The sequence below is a fragment of the Salmo salar genome, chromosome 28 (assembly GCF_965601325.2).
Source record: "Salmo salar chromosome 28, fSalSal1, whole genome shotgun sequence".
Lineage (NCBI taxonomy): Eukaryota > Metazoa > Chordata > Actinopteri > Salmoniformes > Salmonidae > Salmo > Salmo salar.
Genome location: NC_138318.1, coordinates 3,959,044 through 3,977,821, shown reverse-complemented (window position 1 = coordinate 3,977,821; position 18,778 = coordinate 3,959,044). Strand labels below are relative to the sequence as shown.

General features: G+C 40.8%; 1 protein-coding gene across 1 annotated transcript in view; it reads right to left on the bottom strand.

The window, feature by feature from the left end:
• LOC106589294 (unconventional myosin-Id) overlaps positions 1 to 12,010 on the bottom strand; it is a 128,796-nt gene extending 116,786 nt beyond the window's left edge. Inside the window, exon 1 of the mRNA XM_014179077.3 lies at positions 11,331 to 12,010. Within this exon, the coding sequence (XP_014034552.1) occupies positions 11,331 to 11,425 (95 nt within the window). The 5' untranslated portion in view covers positions 11,426 to 12,010. The remainder of the gene's footprint in view (positions 1 to 11,330) is intronic.
• Positions 12,011 to 18,778: the final 6,768 nt, after the last annotated feature.

The following is an 18,778-nucleotide window of genomic DNA, read 5'->3' as shown; positions in this document are numbered from 1 at the left end:
GCATCCTAGTCTAACTGACCCAACACAACTGGGGGTGATGGGCAGGGTCACTATCACGCTAGTTATAAGTGTTTCTCACACAAAAAAAGTACACATTTTCCAAGGAATGTCTCTAGATCTAGAACGAGGATGTAGGTTTGGGAGTCAGTGAGAGAAGAGAACAGTCTTAACTGCTGACATGGTGGAGTGGTTATCAGCTATTTAATCTGCAGTATCAGGGACTCCTGTTAGGAAGAATAAAAAAATGCCTCCAATTGTTTTGGAAAATAATTACATTTAATGGCAGCGGTTTGCCAAAAAGGTTTCCTGCAGACCCAACGACAGCCAAAACAACACTGCCAAAGTTCCATATAGCGTGGTAGTGGGTGTGGCCAACGACGCCAAATCCGACCAAATATTTTAGAGGACCTCCGCTTGTCCTCAGATTTTTTTTTTTGCAGTTTTAAAAACTAATTTCCTGCAACTCTACACATTTTGCCATAGCATAAGAACGCAGCATACGCCATCTGAGTGACTCAAACATAACAAAATCAATTAATTTTAAAATCTTCCCTGACTGTCAAAGTTTTATTCTGGTTATTGTTAGTTCTTTATCTTATAGCGCCATTATTTTTCCTACATACTTTATATCTGTTTTAAGTCATTTGAGGTTACACTGAAAACGTTTTATGTTAAATTATGTTTTGGGGGGCAACAATTTAGTGCTAAATGAATATGGGGGAAACACTGAGTGGGCTACACCACCAGAGATGTGTAGATAAGGATGTTCCAGAATCTGCCATAATTCGCTTACATTCGGCCTCTTATCTGCCGACTGGTCCGTTGAAGCAGAATTCCCAGGACCTTTACTGGAATTTCAGTTTCCATACAAAACGTTTCCACAAAGAGATTGGGCATCTGCTGGGGATATATTTAGGAAGTTCCTTGGCACTGTGCTCTCTGAGGCCAGACTGCTCGACTTCAAGTCAAATAAAGTAAATGTCAACTGGACAAGCAGTCTGGGCCCGGGTTTCATCATTAGAACCTTCGTAGGGGCATAATTAAATATCCCAGCTTTTTCCCCACAACCATCATTACTTAAGTTGCACCACTCCTAGAACATTGCCTCCATCGTTAGGTGTTTTTTTTTGTTACCTACATACAGAAGATCTCCGATAAACATTGAATCAAATAAACATCTGTCTCTCTGTGACCGCCGATAACTTCACAAGGAAGTTGACTACAAATACAGTGCACTCGGAAAGTATTCAGTCCTTTTTCAACATTTTGTTCCGTTACAGCCTTATCCTAAAATGGATAACATTGGTTTTCCCATCAATCTAAACACAATACCCTATTTATGACAAAGCAAAAAAAGGTTTAGAAGTTTTTGCAAATGTATTATAAATGAAAAACGGAAATCACATTTACATAAGTATTCAGACCCTTTACTCAGTACTTTATTGAAGCACCTTTGGCAACGATAACAGCCTGGAGTCTTCCTGAGTATGACACTACAAGCGTGGCACACCTGCATTTGGGGAGTTTCTCCCATTCTCTGCAGATCCTCTCAAGCTCTGTCAGGTTGGATGGGGAGCGTCGCTGCACAGCTATTTTCAGGTCTCTGCAGAAATGTTTGATCGGGTTCAAGTCCGGGCTCCGGCTGGGCCACTCAAGGACATTCAGAGACTTGTCCCGAAGACACTCCTGCGTTGTCTTGGCTGTTTGCTTAGGGTCGTTGTCCTGTTGGAAGGTGAAGCTTCTCCCCAGTCTGAGGTCCTGAGCGCTCTGGAGCAGGTTTTCATCAAGGATCTCTCTATACTTTGCTCCGTTCATCTTTCCCTCGATCTTGACTAGTCTCCCAGTCCCTGCCGCTGAAAAATATCCCCACACCTACGACCACCATAGGGATGGTATTGGCCAGGTTTGCTCCAGACATGACGCTTGGCATTCGGGCCAAAGAGTCCAATCTTGGTTTCATCAGACCAAATAATCTTGTTTTTCCATGGTTTGAGAATCCTTTAGGTGCCTTTTGGCAAACTCCAAGCGGACTGTCATGTACCTTTTACTGAGTAGTGGCTTCCGTCTGGCCACTCTACCATAAAGGCCTGATTGGTCGAGTACTGCGAAGATGGTTGTCCTTCTGGAAGGTTCTCCCATCCACAGAGAAACTCTGCAGCTCTTTCAGAGTGACCATCGGGTTCCTGGTCACCTCCCTGACAAAGGCCTTTCTCCCCCGATTGCTCAGTTTGGCCAGCTGTCTTGGTGGTTCCAAACCTCTTCCCTTTAAGAATGATGGAGACCACTATGTTCTTGGGGACCTTAAAAAGCTGCATACATGTTCTGGTACCCTTCCCCAGATCTGTGCCTCAACACAATCGTGTCTCTGAGCTCTACAGACAATTGGGACAATTCCCAATTCCTGGTTTTTGCTCTGACATGCACTGTCAACTGTGGGACCTTATATAGACAGGTGTGTGTCTTTCCAAATCATGTCCAATCAATTGAATTTACCACAGGTGGACTCCAATCAAGTTGTAGAAACATCTCAAGGATGATCAATGGAAACAGGATGCACCTGAGCTCAATTTCGAGTCTCACAGCAAAGGGTCTGATTTCTTATAATATACACACACACACACACACACACACTTGCAGAAATTTCAACAACAAAAAACTGTTTTTGCTTTGTCATTATGGGCTATTGTGTGTAGATTGATAAGGACAATTTAATCAATTTAGAATGAGGCTGTAACGTAACAAAATTTGGAAAAGTGAAGGGGTCTGAATACCATTCAAATGTAATGTACATAGTTGCCAATGTATTTGCAATTGTTACAAACAAGCGAAGGATAAAAGTTGCTTCAAATGAAAACCGAGATGACTGCATTAAAATATAAATAGCCTATAGTATAGGCTAAGCCTATATTTAAATAATATTGAAATCAATTCCATGTTCATTCATTAGAAAGCAAATTACGGACTCCTCTTTGAAACTGCGTATTTCTCCAAAGTTCAGTTGTCCGGAGTCTGTCAGGACCTAGGATCAATGGAAACACTCAAGTTTTTTAATCCCGCATCTCTTGACACATTCATGAAAATAGTAATGGCCTCTAAACCTTCAAGCTGCATACTGGACCCTAATCCAATTAAACAACTGAAAGAGCTACTTCCTGTGCTTGGCCCTCGTATGTTGAACATAATAAATGGCTCCCTATCCACCGGATGTGTACCAAATTCACTAAAAGTGGCAGAAATAAAGCCTCTCTTGAAAAAGCCAAACCTTGACCCAGAAAATATAAAAAAAAACTATCAGCATACCTAGGAGCGGTGCGTCACTTGAGTCAGACGTGATCTTCCTGTCTGGTTTTGCACCCCCTCGGGCTTCTGCGATGGAGGAGATCTTCGTGGGCTATATTCAGCCTGGTCTCAGGGTAGTAAGTTGGTGGTCTGAAGATATCCCTCTAGGGGTGTGGGGGCTGTACTTTGGCAACGTGGGTGGGGTCATATCCTGCCTGGTTGACCCTGTACGGGGGGGATGGGGCCACAGTGTCGAATGGGGCCATAGTGTCCCCTGACCCACCCCTGTCTCAGCCTCCAGTATCTATGCTGCGATAGTGCCCCTGTGCCGGTGGGCTAGGGTCAGTCTGTTATATTCTCCTGTCTTATCTGTTGTCCTGTGTGAATTGAAGTATGCTCCCTCTAATTCTCTCTCTCCCTCCCCTACCGGAGGGAGAGAGTCCTAAGACCATGCCTCAGGACTACCTGGCCTGATGACTCCTCGCTGTCACCAGTCCACCTGGTCGTGCTGCTGCTCCAGTTTCAACTGTTCTGCCTGCGGCTATTGAACCCTGACCTGTTCACCAGAAGTGCTACTTTGTACCGGACCTGCTGTTTTCGATACTCTCTCTACAGCATCTGCTCTCTCAAAAAGCCAATTGTCATTTACTCCTACAGCCCTGCTGGTCATCTATGAACATCTTGAAGAACAATCTGGCCTTAATGGCCATGTACTCTTATAATCTCCACCCGGCACAGCCAGAAGAGGATCGGCCACCCCGAGCCTGGTTCCTCCCTAGGTTTCTTCCTAGGGAGTTTTTCCTAGCCACTGTGCTTCTACATCTGCAATGCTTTCTGTTTGGGGTTTTAGGCTGGGTTTCTGTACAACACTATGTCGCATCTGCTGATGTAAAAGGGGCTTTATAAATACATTTGATTGATTGATTGATTCAATTTAGTTCTATTTTCCTAATTGTAGGCTACAGTCTATTTTTTCCCTCAATGTATTTAATGATGTGTAATAACATGGGCACAATAATGTACCACATCTGCAATTTAGTGCATTATTAAGATGTCTCAATATTTGCAGCCATATACTGAACAAAAATATTAATGCAACATGTAAAGAGTTGGTCTAATGTTTCATGAAATTAAATAAAAGATCCCAGACATTTTTCAAATGCAGAAAAAGCTTATTTCGCTCAAAGTTTGTGTATAAATTTGTTTACATCCCTGTTAGTGAGCATTTCTCATTTGCCAATATAGTCCAGCTACCTGACAGGTGTGGCATATCAAGAAGCTGATTAAACAGCATGATCATTACACAGGTGCACCTTGTGCTGGGGACAATAAAAGGCCACTCTACAATGTGCAGTTTTGTCACACAACACAATGCCACAGATGTCTCAAGTTTTGAGGGAGCATGCAATTGGTATGCTAGCTACAGGAATGTCCACCAGTGATGTCACCAGAGAATTTAATGTTAATTTCTATACCATAAACCGCCTCCAATGTCGTTTTAGAGAATTTGGCAGTACTTTCAACCGGCCTCACAACTGCAGACCCTATGAAACCAGCCCAGGACCTCCACATATGTTTTCTTCACCTGCGGGATCATCTGCGATCAGCCATCTGGACAGCTAATGAAACTGAGGAGTATTTCTGTCTGCAATAAAGCCCTTTTGAGGGGAGAAACTCATTATGATTGGCTAGGCCTGGTTCCCCAGTGGGCAGGCCTGGCTCTCAAGTGGGTGGGCCTATGCCCTCCCAGGCCCACCCATGGCTGCACCGCTGTCCAGTCATGTGAAATCAAATCTTATTTGTCACATGCGCCGAATACAACAGGTGTAGACCTTACCGTAAAATGCTTACTTACAAGCCCTTAACCAACAATACAGTTCAAGAAATATATTTAATAAAATATTTACTAAATAAACAACAACAAAAATATCAAAAATCGAATAAGTTCACATAATAACAAGGCTATATAAACTCAGCAAAAAAAGAAACGTCGCTTTTTCAGGACCCTGTCTTTCAAAGGTAATTCGTAAAATTCCAAATAACTTCACAGATCTTCATTGTAAAGGGTTTAAACACTGTTTCCCATGCTTGTTCAATGAACCATAAACAATTAATGAACATGCACCTGTGGAACGGTCGTTAAGACACTAACTGCTTACAGACGGTAGGCAATTAAGGTCACAGTTATGAAAACTTAGGACACTAAAGAGGCCTTTCTACTGACTCTGAAAAACACCAAAAGATAGATGCCCAGGGTCCCTACTCATCTCCGTGAACGTGCTTTAGGCATACTGCAAGGAGGCATGAGGACTGCAGATGTGGCCAGGGCAATAAATTGCAATGTCCGTACTGTGAGACGACTAAGACAGTGCTACAGGGAGACAGGACGGACTGCTGATCGTCCACGCAGTGGCAGACTACATCTAACACCTGCACAAGAACGGTACCTACGAACATCACACCTGCGGGACAGGCACAGGATGGCAACAACAACTGCCTGAGTTACACCAGGAACGCACAATCCCTCCATCAATGTTCAGACTGTCCGCAATAGGCTGAGAGAGGCTGGACTGAGGGCTTGTAGGCCTGTTGTAAGGCAGGTCCTCACCAGACATCACCGGCAACAACGTCACCTATGGGCACAAACCCACCATCGCTGGACTAGACAGGCTTGGCAAAAAGTGCTCTTCACTGAATAGTCGTGGTTTTGTCTCACCAGGGGTGATGGTCAGATTTGCGTTTATTGTCGAAGGAATGAACGTTACACCGAGGCCTGTACTCTGGAGCGGGATCGATTTGGAGGTGGAGTGTCCGTCATGGTCTGGGGCGGTGTGTCACAGCATCATCGGACTGAGCTTGTTGTCATTGCAGGCAATCTCAACGCTGTGCGTTACGGGGAAGACATCCTCCTCCCTCATGTGGTACCCTTCCTGCAGGCTCATCTTGACATGACCCTCCAGCATGGCAATGCCACCAGCCATACTGCTCATTCTGTGCGGGATTCCTGCAAGGCAGGAATGTCAGTGTTCTGCCATGGCCAGCGAAGAGCCCGGATCTCAATCCCATTGAGCACATCTAGGACCTGTTGGATCAGAGGGTGAGGGCTAGGGCCATTCCCCCCCGAAATGTCCAAGAACTTGCAGGTTTCTTCGGTGGAAGAGTGGGGCAACATCTCACAACAAGAACTGGCAAATCTGGTGCAGTCCATGAGGATGAGATGCACTGCAGTACTTAATGCAGCTGGTGGCCACACCAGATACTGACTGATACTTTCTGACCCCACCTTTGTTCAGGGACACATTATTACATTTCTGTTAGTCACATGTTTATGGAACTTGTTCAGTTGATGTCTCAGTTGTTGAATCGTGTTATGTTCATACAAATATTTACACGTGTATAAACGCAGTTGACAGTGAGGACGTTTCTTTTTTTGCTGAGTTTACAAGGGGTACCGGTACCGAGTCAATGTGCGGGGGTACAGGTGCGTCGAGGAAATCCATAGATTAGGGCCTACTGCATTTATTTCAATTGACTGATTTCTTTATATGAACAGTAAAATCGTTGAAATTGTTGCATGTTGCGTTTATATTTTTGGTCAGTATATACAGTACCAGTAAAAAGTTTGGACACCCCTACTCATTTAATGTTTTTTCTTTATTTGTTACTATTTTCTACATTGTAGAATAATAGTGAAGACATCAAAACTATAAATTACGCATATGGTAACCAAAGAAAAGTGTTAAACAAATCAAAATATATTTTATATTTGAGATTCTTCAAAGCAGCCACCCTTTGCCTTGATGACAGCTTGGCGCACTTTGCATTCTCTCAACTAGCTTCATGGGGTAGTCACCTGGAATGCATTTCAATTAACAGGTGTGCCTTGATAAAAGTTCATTTGTGGAATTTCTTTCCTTCTTTATGCGTTTGAGCCAATCAGTTGTGTTGTGACAAGGTCGGGGGGGTATACAGAAGATAGCCCTATTTGGTCAAAGACCAAGTCGATATTATGGCAAGAACAGCTCAAATAAGCAAAGAGAAATGACAGTCCATCATTACTTAAAGACATGAAGGTCAGTCAATGTGGAACCAAAAAGCGTTATGATGAAACTGGCTCTCATGAGGACCGCCACAAGAAAGGAAGACCCAGAGTTACCTCTGCTGCAGAGGATAAGTTCATTACAGTTACCAGCCTCAGAAATTGCAGCACAAATAAATGCTTCACAGAGTCCAAGTAACAGACACATCTCAACATCAACTGTTCAGAGGTGACTGCGTGAATCAGGCCTTCATGGCTGAATTGCTGCAAAGAAACCACTACTAAAAAGGTCACCGATAAGAAGAAGAGACTTGCGTGGACCGAGAAAAACACGAGCAGTTAACATTAGACCGGTTATATCTGTCCTTGGTTTGATGAGTCCAAATTTGAGATTTGGACCCACCGTGTCTTTGTGAGAGTAGGTGAACGGATGATCTCTGTATGTGTAGTTCCCACCGTGAAGCATGGAGGATGCGGTGTGATGGTGTGGGGGTGCTTTGCTGGTGACACTGTCTGTGATTTATTTAGAATTCAAGGCACACTTAACCAGCATGGTTACCACAGCATTCTGCAGCGATACGCCATCCCATCTGGTTTGCTCTTAGCTGGACTATCATTTGTTTTTCAACAGGACAATAACCCAACACACCTCCAAGCTGTGTAAGGGCTATTTGACCAAGAAGGATGATGAGTGCTGCAACACATGACCTTGCCTCCACAATCACCCGACTTCAACCCAATTGAGATGGTTTGGGATGAGTAGGACACCAGAGTGAAGGAAAAGTGCTCAGCATATGTGGGAAATCCGTCAAGACTGTTGGAAAAGCATTCCAGCTGAAACTGGTTGAGAGAATGCCAAGGGTGTGCAAAGCTGTCATCAAGGCAAAGAGTGGCTACTTGGAAGAATATAAAATATATTTTGATTTGTTTAACACTTTCTTAGTTATTACATGAGACCCATTACAGGATGTCAAGTTATTTGTTTATTTGTGCAGATACAAAAATTGGAGAGTCCAGCTAGAAAAGAAGGTCTGTTGGTAAGCTATATTCCTAATATTCAGGAAACTAGATCCTAAAGTCTGGTTCTCAGCCATTACCATAACATTATAAATACTTTCCATAAGCCTAAAAGTCTAAAACGTGGCCATGTAAGCTAATATTCAGCCCATTGCTATTACTCCTATATATCAAACAGCTCAAGGTGTCCTTAATTGAAATGGTTGTCAGCAATAAGTGTGAGTTGCACTTTGATGTAGTCAAAGTTTCTATTTTATTGACAAGATATTCGAGTGACCGCTCTAACAATGTCCTCAAAGATGGAAGACAGGCAGAAGGAGGCGAGATCAGGTGGGATCACTCTAGCCAATGAGAGGGCAGATACGTGTGTAAAGAACAGGCCATAGAGATAGATAGAGGACTCATCTTTGTGTCTGTGAGAGCCCCATTGAGGATTATAAAGCAGTACATTTTAATATTCATTGGCTGACTGCTCCCAAATCATAGGAATCCCCACCCATGGTGGAAGCCCTCAATGGCAATGTCCATGCTAAAATGGGTTATATCCATGAGTCCTCTATCTATCTCTATGACAACAGGCAAAACTCTGATATAAAGTCTGGGTTTTTTAAGTTGACAAAATGCCACGTGTGTCCACTTATATCAGAGCATTCATAACAACCTAACCATTACAAAACTTCTATTTGATCAGATAAGCCTCATGTAGCAACATTAGTGTTGAATCAAATGCAACACGCTCTCATTGACATGCATACAACAACAAAAAAATATAGGAACCTCTCGCTTCGCCTCTTCCTCTCAGATGTAGGCAAGAGGTGCTCAGGAAAACAGACTACAGGGTCATTTCAGCAAGCCATGTCACCCACCATCTCAGATTTTTTTTAATTGTTTTTTTGTTGTTGTTAGAAACCGATAAGATAAGCACTCCGGCAACATTATTTTGCTGAAATATAATTTGATCTCTGAGAAATTAAGCTAACTGATTGCACCCAAATTGCCCATTTTAATTTATAGGACTCATACATATAATATTCAATCATTATACAACCTAACAACCGATTTGCCCCAAACTTTTTTCTAACAATGAGTAAGATATGAGGAATTCAAAGAAATGGTAAAACGCCGCACATGGATATAGCATCAGTTCTGTGTCTGACGAGAACCCCCCCCCCCCCCAAAAAAAATAAATAATCTATAAGTAACATCATTGAGTTGTCCATAGACTGTTTATTCCTTTACATTGACAGAGGGGGGGACAAAGAAAATTGGCAATATCTGGATGGGACATAAACCTAACAACTTCAATGACTAATTTCTCTGAACAGGGGAAAAATAAATCACAAAAGAATAAGTTACATTGGATGAAGAAATAATACTCCGAGCCTCAGCTCCATACTACTTGTCAGACACAGACAAACTGACACTATATACTTTTTGTTAGGGTGGGATTGGTGTGGGACTTTGTTGTTGTTCGACTTCGACCATTTCTTTGGATTCCTTATGTCTAAGTCATTGTTAGAAAAAAAAAAGTGTGGTCCAAATCAAATGTTTGTTACTATATTTATTGAATATTATATGAATCCCATAAATTAAAATAGCCAATTTGGGTGCAATTAGTTTCTTAGAGATCAAATTACATTTCAACAAAATAATGTTGAAGTAATGCTAATCTTACCTGTTTCTAACAACAAAAACGATTTCAGAACAATCTGAGATGGTGGGTGTCGAAATCCTCTTTCTTGTATTGTCAGAAAAGCATTTGGGAGAATTCTACTAGAATCAAATGTCCATATTCAAGTCAAACAGGAATAGGCCTATATTTACATAAAAAAAGCCTCCCATCCACACGTCCCCACCCTGACATTAGATGGGGGTGTCAGAAACCACATGCAAAGTTGCATGCAGCTGCAGCAGAGGACAAGCACAGAGGGCCAGGGCAGTGAGTGACTTCAAATCTCTCCCACATTCACCTTCCCAAACTACATACCATACTTGGCATCAACCCACTGAAACCACTCAGGATGCAAAATAGCCTAGGGCGATCTGTTTGTTCAGATGATGCTTTTCAATGGGAGCACTGTGATTCTCTGGGTGGAGCCCCATTCACACACAGCATGGCTCATAGAATTACCAGTCTGACAAAGACAACATCTCAGAGGAATGCCCTCAGTGTCCTGTCAGAACAGGTTCCAATAGGAAACAATGCCCATTGTTCTGTCTGACCTGCAGTGGATGAATGGTCAAAATAATAATGTATGCAAACAAAACATGCGGAATAGTTCTCACATGATACTACATTCCTGTAGTAAAGGCCAAGAAATACAACTGCTGTTCCTTATTTCATCAGTGAAATGACAATGAATAACTGGGACATCTATGACAAACAAAAGTTGCTCTGCTAGATGTGCACTCCATAATGGAATGTGAATTCCATTCCAATTACACAGTCATTCAATAGTAGCTTAAGGGCTGTGGTACTGGCAGTCTGACAAAGCAAGCTAAACCTAAACAACTCATAGCATTTTCTTGTAAGGTGTGGTGTAAGAATGTTGCACTGCAAGTGAAACAGTTCTTTGTAATAATGTATCTCTAAATAACATTGTAACTCTGACCTGTCAAAATGAGCAGCAAGCACTCAGGCACCTCTGGTGCTTGGAAACCACTCATACATTAGTCAGTCTCAGTCCTAAACACAAGGGTCCAATATAATAAAAATATAACAAGTATAAGTATTTAGGCTTAATGCTATCAAAAGCATACTTCATACAAGGTAACATGATTTTTAATGAACCACGCTGGTCCTTACAGTAGGCTAGGCCTATCTATCTATCTATCTATCTATCTATCTATCTATCTATCTATCTATCTATCTATCTATCTATCTATCTATCTATCTATCTATCTATCTATCTATCTATCTATCTATCTATCTATATCTATATATATATACTCATTGACACTGCAAAGGTGAACGACCGTGGACGCCACTGCCTACCTGAGCTTCAGGTTAGCCATGAATTCCTCCAAAGAAACGCTGTCCAGAAGAACAAAGTCAGCCTTTCCAAACTCCAGACTCTCGTGTTCTGCCATGTTGTATTTTGGTCCCAAAAAAATTCGGGTCAGGGGAAAATATTTTTGTTGTTGTAAAAGACAACTTCACTGTTTTGAAGCGGAGTGCTCCTCCGCGACACCAGGTAAACAATGGTGAGCTAGTCAGTCCACCGATTCAAGCGCTGAATGATCGACGAGCATTGTCTTCGTTCATTGAAAACAGCAGTACGCGTTCATACATTGTTATTTTTTTTACTCATTTTGAGTAAGCTGAACAAATAAGCATGCTAGGAAACGACACAAAACAGCCAAACTAAACCAACAGCAAAACGTATATCTAATTATTTTATCTCAATACTCTACCCGGTTTGAAAAAGTAATGGTTATTCCAGAATATGTATTCACATCCAGACAGACTTGTTGCTTTCGGCGAAAAAGTATGGTTACACCAACGCCTATCCATTAGAGCCCTATCCTTGAATTTCTCGTCTCGACTTTATACATACGAATATAATCCTACCCTCCTCCTGACGCTCCTCCTTCTGAACTTGTCGCGTGTATAAATTTGAAAATATCACACAGATCCCCCAAGACCAATAATGAACAGTTGAATACATTACTCGGGGTCATTTTGACGAGTTCTCCAAAGAAAGTTCGGGTATGGTCAGGGCCTCAAATGATGCCCTGTAATTATACCATATAAGGAAACATTCATAGCCTACAATTTATCTTACATGCAGGTCCTACCCTGTGTGACATTGGGTAGTTTGTGTGTGTCAACAGGTTAGAAATTGTTAAACTAACTCAACTCCCTGTCACAGAATTTGGACCACTAACTGACCATATCATATATATGATGAGGATGAACATATGACAAAAACACTTTAGGCCTACTGAACACTTCCAAAATAAACTGAATAGATTAGGTTTATGAGAGACAGCTGACGCTGCTGTACAATCTGGTTTATCACTTCACGGATGCTGCTGCAATCCGCCTACTAATGGCAACTGTATACGCTAGTATGCCATCTTGTGTTTCAGAGAGGTATTCATTTATAATATCTTACTACTGTACTGTAATCGTATTCAAATGCAGAAGGCCTGTCTCACTGACATACAGTATCAACTAACACATCATTTTACTCTGAACGTCACAGGCGGGAAGTATTTTTGCTGATGCCTTTTGCCTCTCGGCAGTTCCACTGTAAAGGAATTACGCTTTGAATCAGATTGTTCACTTTAAAATGTTTGCCAAACAAAAAACCCTTGATTTCGAAGTTTAACAAACCAACTCTATGCACAAGGACTACTTTGAACAATTGAACACAGAAATCTTCACAAAAACACATTTACTGTAATAACTGTGCAAATGCAAAGTTTGGTAACAGAATTTTGGTGAAATCTCCCTCAGTTTTTTTTATACAACCACAGCTTTGAATTAAGATTAAAAGATGTCTGCAGAAAGAATGGGGTGTCAGCTTTGACATGACACATATTGTTTCGATATTGTACTAGAGTAGTCGAAGTGGATTTACACCAGGTAACAGAATTACGGGAACAGAATTACATCATGGGTCCCTGATCTGTACTATACAAAAATGCATAACTATGGATATGAATATTATTCTCTTTATGGTGATGTATCCTGAGTAAGTACACAAAGGTAGAAATATGCAATATCCTTATTTTGCATATTTGGTTATTATTCTACACACTGGCTATTATTGTATTGATCTCTGCTCCCAAACAAGACCACATTTGGTTGTTCCGGACCAGACCAAATCTGAAATAATCATAGACGTCTATGTTTCACAAGTTTGGACATCACAGTACAGTACAGCACAGCACAGAGTAGAGTTCCTTACAGTACAGTAGGGTACAGTAAAGTAGATATGTTCAGTACAGTATAATACAGTACATCATACTCTACTGTGGTGTGCTCTACTGTACTGTACTTTTCTTTACTGTACTGTTCTGTACTGTACTGTGCTGCTGTGCTATACTGTACTTTTCTGTCCAAACTTATGAAACATAGATGTCTATAAATGGGTCGGCCAGGGAGGACTTGCCAAATTTCAAGTACTTTTTAACATCCATGGATGTCCGGTGTCGGTCGATGCTAATTGGGTGAGGATTCTTGTTACAGTAAATGGAAAAGGTAGGTATGGTGGTAGGTGTCAGTAAGAGCCAGGAGAGGTGACATGAAGTGGAGAGAGAGAGAGAGTGGGACAGAGAGGGAGGGGTTGTCCAGACTGTTTTCACAGTCTCACTTTGACCACCAGATGACAAAATAAGAAGAAAAAAAACAGTTATGAGCTGAACATAACAGTATGCCAGTTGGAGGACAGGTGACCCAACTGTGGTTTATGACTACTACGATTTCCCATTGTAGCTAATTAAATTACAGTAATTCCTTTACCGATTTGGTTACAGAATTAAGAGTTTTAATCACATAGTAATTTATAAACAAACTTGATATCAGTAAAAATACTATAACAAATTGGTAGGTCTACCTCTACTTGCTACTACTGTGAACTTTCAGTATCCTTGCTCATGAGGGAGAGAAATTAGAAAATATCTTAAAGATGTGGGGTTTTGTAATGGGATTACAAGGCACAAGGCAATGTTTCTTACACTTTGAGGGCAAATCATTTCTTCAAAACTAAATAGGTGTTGATATTATACTGGACAAAAATATAAACACAACATGCAACAATTTCAAAGATTTTATTGAGTTACAATTTATAGGAGGAAATCATTGAATTGAAATAAATTCATTAGGCCCTAATCTATGGATTTCACATGGCCCAAATTTGTGCAGAACAATTTAGAGAAATAAGCTTTTTATGCAACTGGAACATTTCTGGGATCTTTTATTTCAGCTCATGAAACATGTTGCGTTTATATTTTTGTTCAGTGTAGTTTGCAGGGGACTTTACTTCAATATTATTGTGTTTTGATGTATTTCTAATACCTTTTAAGACTTTTTCTGGTAGATGTTTAAGACCCCTTATCCATCTGTTTGGCCAGAAAACAAATCCTTTGAAATTTCATCATCTAATATTCCAGAAATTCCTTAAATAATGTGTCTTTAACATCATAGTTTAGTTTTCTAATTTGTTATTTTTTAAGTAAAAATAGTTTTTGCATCACTCCCCCAAGTTTTCATACTTTATGTGGGTCAAATATGACCCGTATGTATTTCCTATGGAATTCACTACATTGCACTCGTCAAACTGACCTTTCTTTTTGCTACAACAATAAAATACATGTAATTAATTAAGTATTTATTAAACATCTTGTTTTTAATGTTCATTAATCACCATTTTCATTTCTCCTTTTTAAATTTTTTTAGGGGGTAGATCAGCTTTAATATTGCAGATATATACACATACATACATACATACATACATACATACATACATACATACATACATACATACATACATACATACATACATACATACATACATACATACATACATACATTGCACTTTGTGCATGACACAAGTAGTTTTTCCAACAATTGTTTACAGACAGATTATTTCACTTATAACTCCCTGTATCACAATTCCAGTGGGTCAGAAGTTTACAAACACTAAGTTGACTGTGCCTTTAAACAGCTTGGGAAATTCCAGAAAATGATATCATGGCTTTAGAAGCTTCTGATAGGCTAATTTACATAATTTGAGTCAATTGGAGGTGTATCTGTGGATGTATTTCAAGGCCTACCTTCAAACTCAGTGCCTCTTTGCTTGACATCATGGGAAAATCTAAAGAAATCAGCCAAGACCTCAGAAAAAAATTGTAGACCTCCACAAGTCTGCTTCATCCTTGGGAGCAATTTCCAAATGCCTGAAGGTACCACGTTCATCTGTACAAACAATAGTACGCAACTATAAACACCATGGGACCACGCAGCCATCATACCGCTCAGGATGGAGACGCGTTATGTCTCCTAGAGATGAACGTACTTTGGTGCGAAAAGTGCAAATCAATCCAGAACAACAGCAAAGGACCTTGTGAAGATGCTGGAGGAAACAGGTACAAACGTATCTATATCCACAGTAAAACGAGTCCTATATCGACATAATCTGAAAGGCCGCTCAGCAAGGAAGAAGCCACTGCTCCAAAACCGCCATAAAAAAGCCAGACTACGGTTTGCAACTGCACATGGGGAAAGATCGTACTTTTTGGAGAAATGTCCTCTGGTCTGATGAAACAAAAATAGAACTGTTTGTCCATAATGACCATCGTTGTGTTTGGAGGAAAAAGGGGGAGGCTTGCAAGCCGAAGAACACCATCCCAACCGTGAAGCACGGGTGTGGCAGCATCATGTTGTGGGGGTGCTTTGCTGCAGGAGGGACTGGTGCACTTCACAAAATAGATGGCATCATGAGGATGGAACATTATGTGGGTATATTGAAGCAACATCTCAAGACATCAGTCAGGAAGTTAAGCTTGGTCACAAATGGGTCTTCCAAATGGACAATGACCCCAAGCATACTTCCAAAGTTGTGGCAAAATGGCTTAAGGACAACAATGTCAAGGTATTGGAGTGGCCATCACAAACCCCTGATCTCAATCCTATAGAAAATGTGTGGGCAGAACTGAAAAAACGTGTGCGAGCAAGGAGGCCTACAAACCTGACTCAGTTACACCAGCTCTGTCAGGAGGAATGGGCCAAAATTCACCCAACTTATTGTGGGAAGCTTATGGAAGGCTATCCAAAATGTTTGACCCAAGTTAAACAATCTAAAGGCAATGCTACCAAATACTTATTGAGTGTATGTAAACTTCTGACCCACTGGGAATGTGATGAAAGAAATAAAAGATGAAATAAATCATTCTCTCCACTATTATTCTGACATTTCACATTCTAAAAATAAATGGGTGATCTAAGTGACCTAAGACAGGGAATTCTTACTTGGATTAAATGTCTGGCATTGTGAAAAACGGAGTTTAAATGTTTTTGGCTAAGGTGTATGTAAACTTCCGACTTTAACTGTACACACATATAAATACATATCTTTTTTAAAATATCTTTTTTCCTTTATAACACTACACCCCTACCAATTGGAGCAAACTAGTGAACAACCACGCTTAGGCCTGTATTTCCAGCTTATACATACTACATGCCTTTTATGGACACAGTCTATTTTATAATAGTTCTATTTTGTTTGTTTTTACTCCTGTCCTTCCTCTACCCTCAACTTCTCTCATCTATTTCTGATGTCCATCCCGGTTTGATTTCCATTTGCCATATCTTTCAAACTGTGCTCTTTCACAAAAGTTCTTAATTAACCTATATAGGTTTTAAGGGCACAGTATGTTTTACATTAGTTACCTTGTTGTTATTAGTTGTTAGTTCTCCTTTTTAAATAATTGAGTAAAAGGAGTTTTTGCATTACTACCCCAAGTTTGCATTATGCCAGGTAAAAAATGACCCATATTCATTTCTCATGGAATTTGATAGGAACCTTTGATCCTAGTACATTTTTCCTGTCAAGAATATATTTACAGTGGACACATCTTATAGTCAACAATTTCATCATCATCTGATACATGTATCTATTTTACTAAAAGTTTTCCTCACAAAACATTATACTAGCCATGCAGCTAGTATAAATTAGTCTGTTTGTCTGATATCATTTTTTCCACAAAAAATCAGAGAGAGGGGGTGGAGATAGGGGAATAGTTGGGAGATGACTAAGAGTATCAGTGTGGCTAAATTTACCCCCCCCCCCCCCCCCCCTTATAGTCAACAATTTATTATTTTTATTTTTAATCCCAGGCCCCCGTCCCAGCAGGAGGCTTTTTGCCTTTTTGTAGGCCGTCATTGTAAATAAGAATTTGTTCTTAACTGACTTGCCTAGTTAAATAAAGGTTAAATAAATAAATACAAATAAAATGCCCCCCAAAAGGTCTGTGCATAGCCCCAAATCTTTTCATCAAGCTGACAAAAATATCTGGAACAATTGTGCATTTTGTGATAATTTCGCACAGAATTTGGCACGGCGATAGATTCATGTAAAATGTTTACAGTTTAGTCTATTTAGCAGACACTAGAGTAACTTAGAAGAGCAATTAGGGTTAAGGTCCCTAATCAATTTGGAACAGAGGTATGTTTATGGACCCTGAGAAGATGTAGATATGGAGCCACCCCAGGTTTGTGTGGCTCAGTTGGTAGAGCATGGCACTTGCAATGCCAGGGTTGTGGGTTTGATTCCCACGGAGGACCAGTATGAAAACATATATAAAGATGTATACAGTCACCACTGTAAGTTGCTCTGGATAAGAGCGTCCTCTAAATGAATAAAATGTTAATGTAAAAAATGTGGTCCTTTGGGGGCGTGGCAGTCATCTCATGAAATGGCCATAGACAGTAATACAATTTATAGTGCAGATGTCCTATTTTGAGATGAACACACCAAATTTGGCACAAAAGTAAATGTATGTACCCTCAAAATATTTAGATATGGAGCCCCCACAGATTTGGCTACTGTGGGCCATGGTAGCCATTTTACTAAAAGACTGCAGACTACTACTATTTACAAACATTTAATCTACAAAAAGTAATCACCTTTTAAAAGTCATATATTTCTTGCCTATACTTTTTGCCCTGGATCTCCTGAAACTAAAAGGTTTGACAGTAACACACAGGTTGTTATAATACGTACAGAGGGAAACACAGCAGTCTCAAATGAGGCTTTCCATTCGAGATCAGATCCGGAGGTACCTGCATCATAGTCCTCTGTTCTGTCTCCCTCTCCGGTGGCTTCTACCTCGGGTTCAGATCCTCAGAGCTCCCACCCTCATCAGATCGTGAGGCTGCCTGAGAGACCGGCCCATTCAACATCACCAGCTGTCATCATCGGCAGCTCTATGGTGAGAAACATCTCGGTTCCTAGTGCAAAAACCCTGTGCTACCCAGGAGCACGAGTACAGGACATCACAAGGCTGCTTTCGACTGTTCTACGGCAGATGCCGGGAGCTGATGCTGTTGTTGTCCATGTGGGGTCAAACGACACCAGGAGGGCTAGCTCGGAACATCTGAAAATGTATTTTAAAGAACTGATTTTAGTATTTAAAGACTCCAAAAAATGGCCAATCATTTCAGGACCAGTACCATCGTTGGGCCACGGGTGTGAAAGATTCAGCAGACTGCTGGCATTACACATCTGGCTAAAAGATTACCGTAGCTCTGCTGGAATCACCTTTATAGATAACTTTGACACCTTCTGGAAACAGAAGATACTCTACAGGAATGACGGAGTCCATCCAAATCATCTTGGCTCCTCGACTCTGTCCACGCATTTCAAGGCTGTGTTGAAACAATGATTTATCAATGACGCAAGACCAGCTCAGTTAATCCCAACCATTGTTATGAGT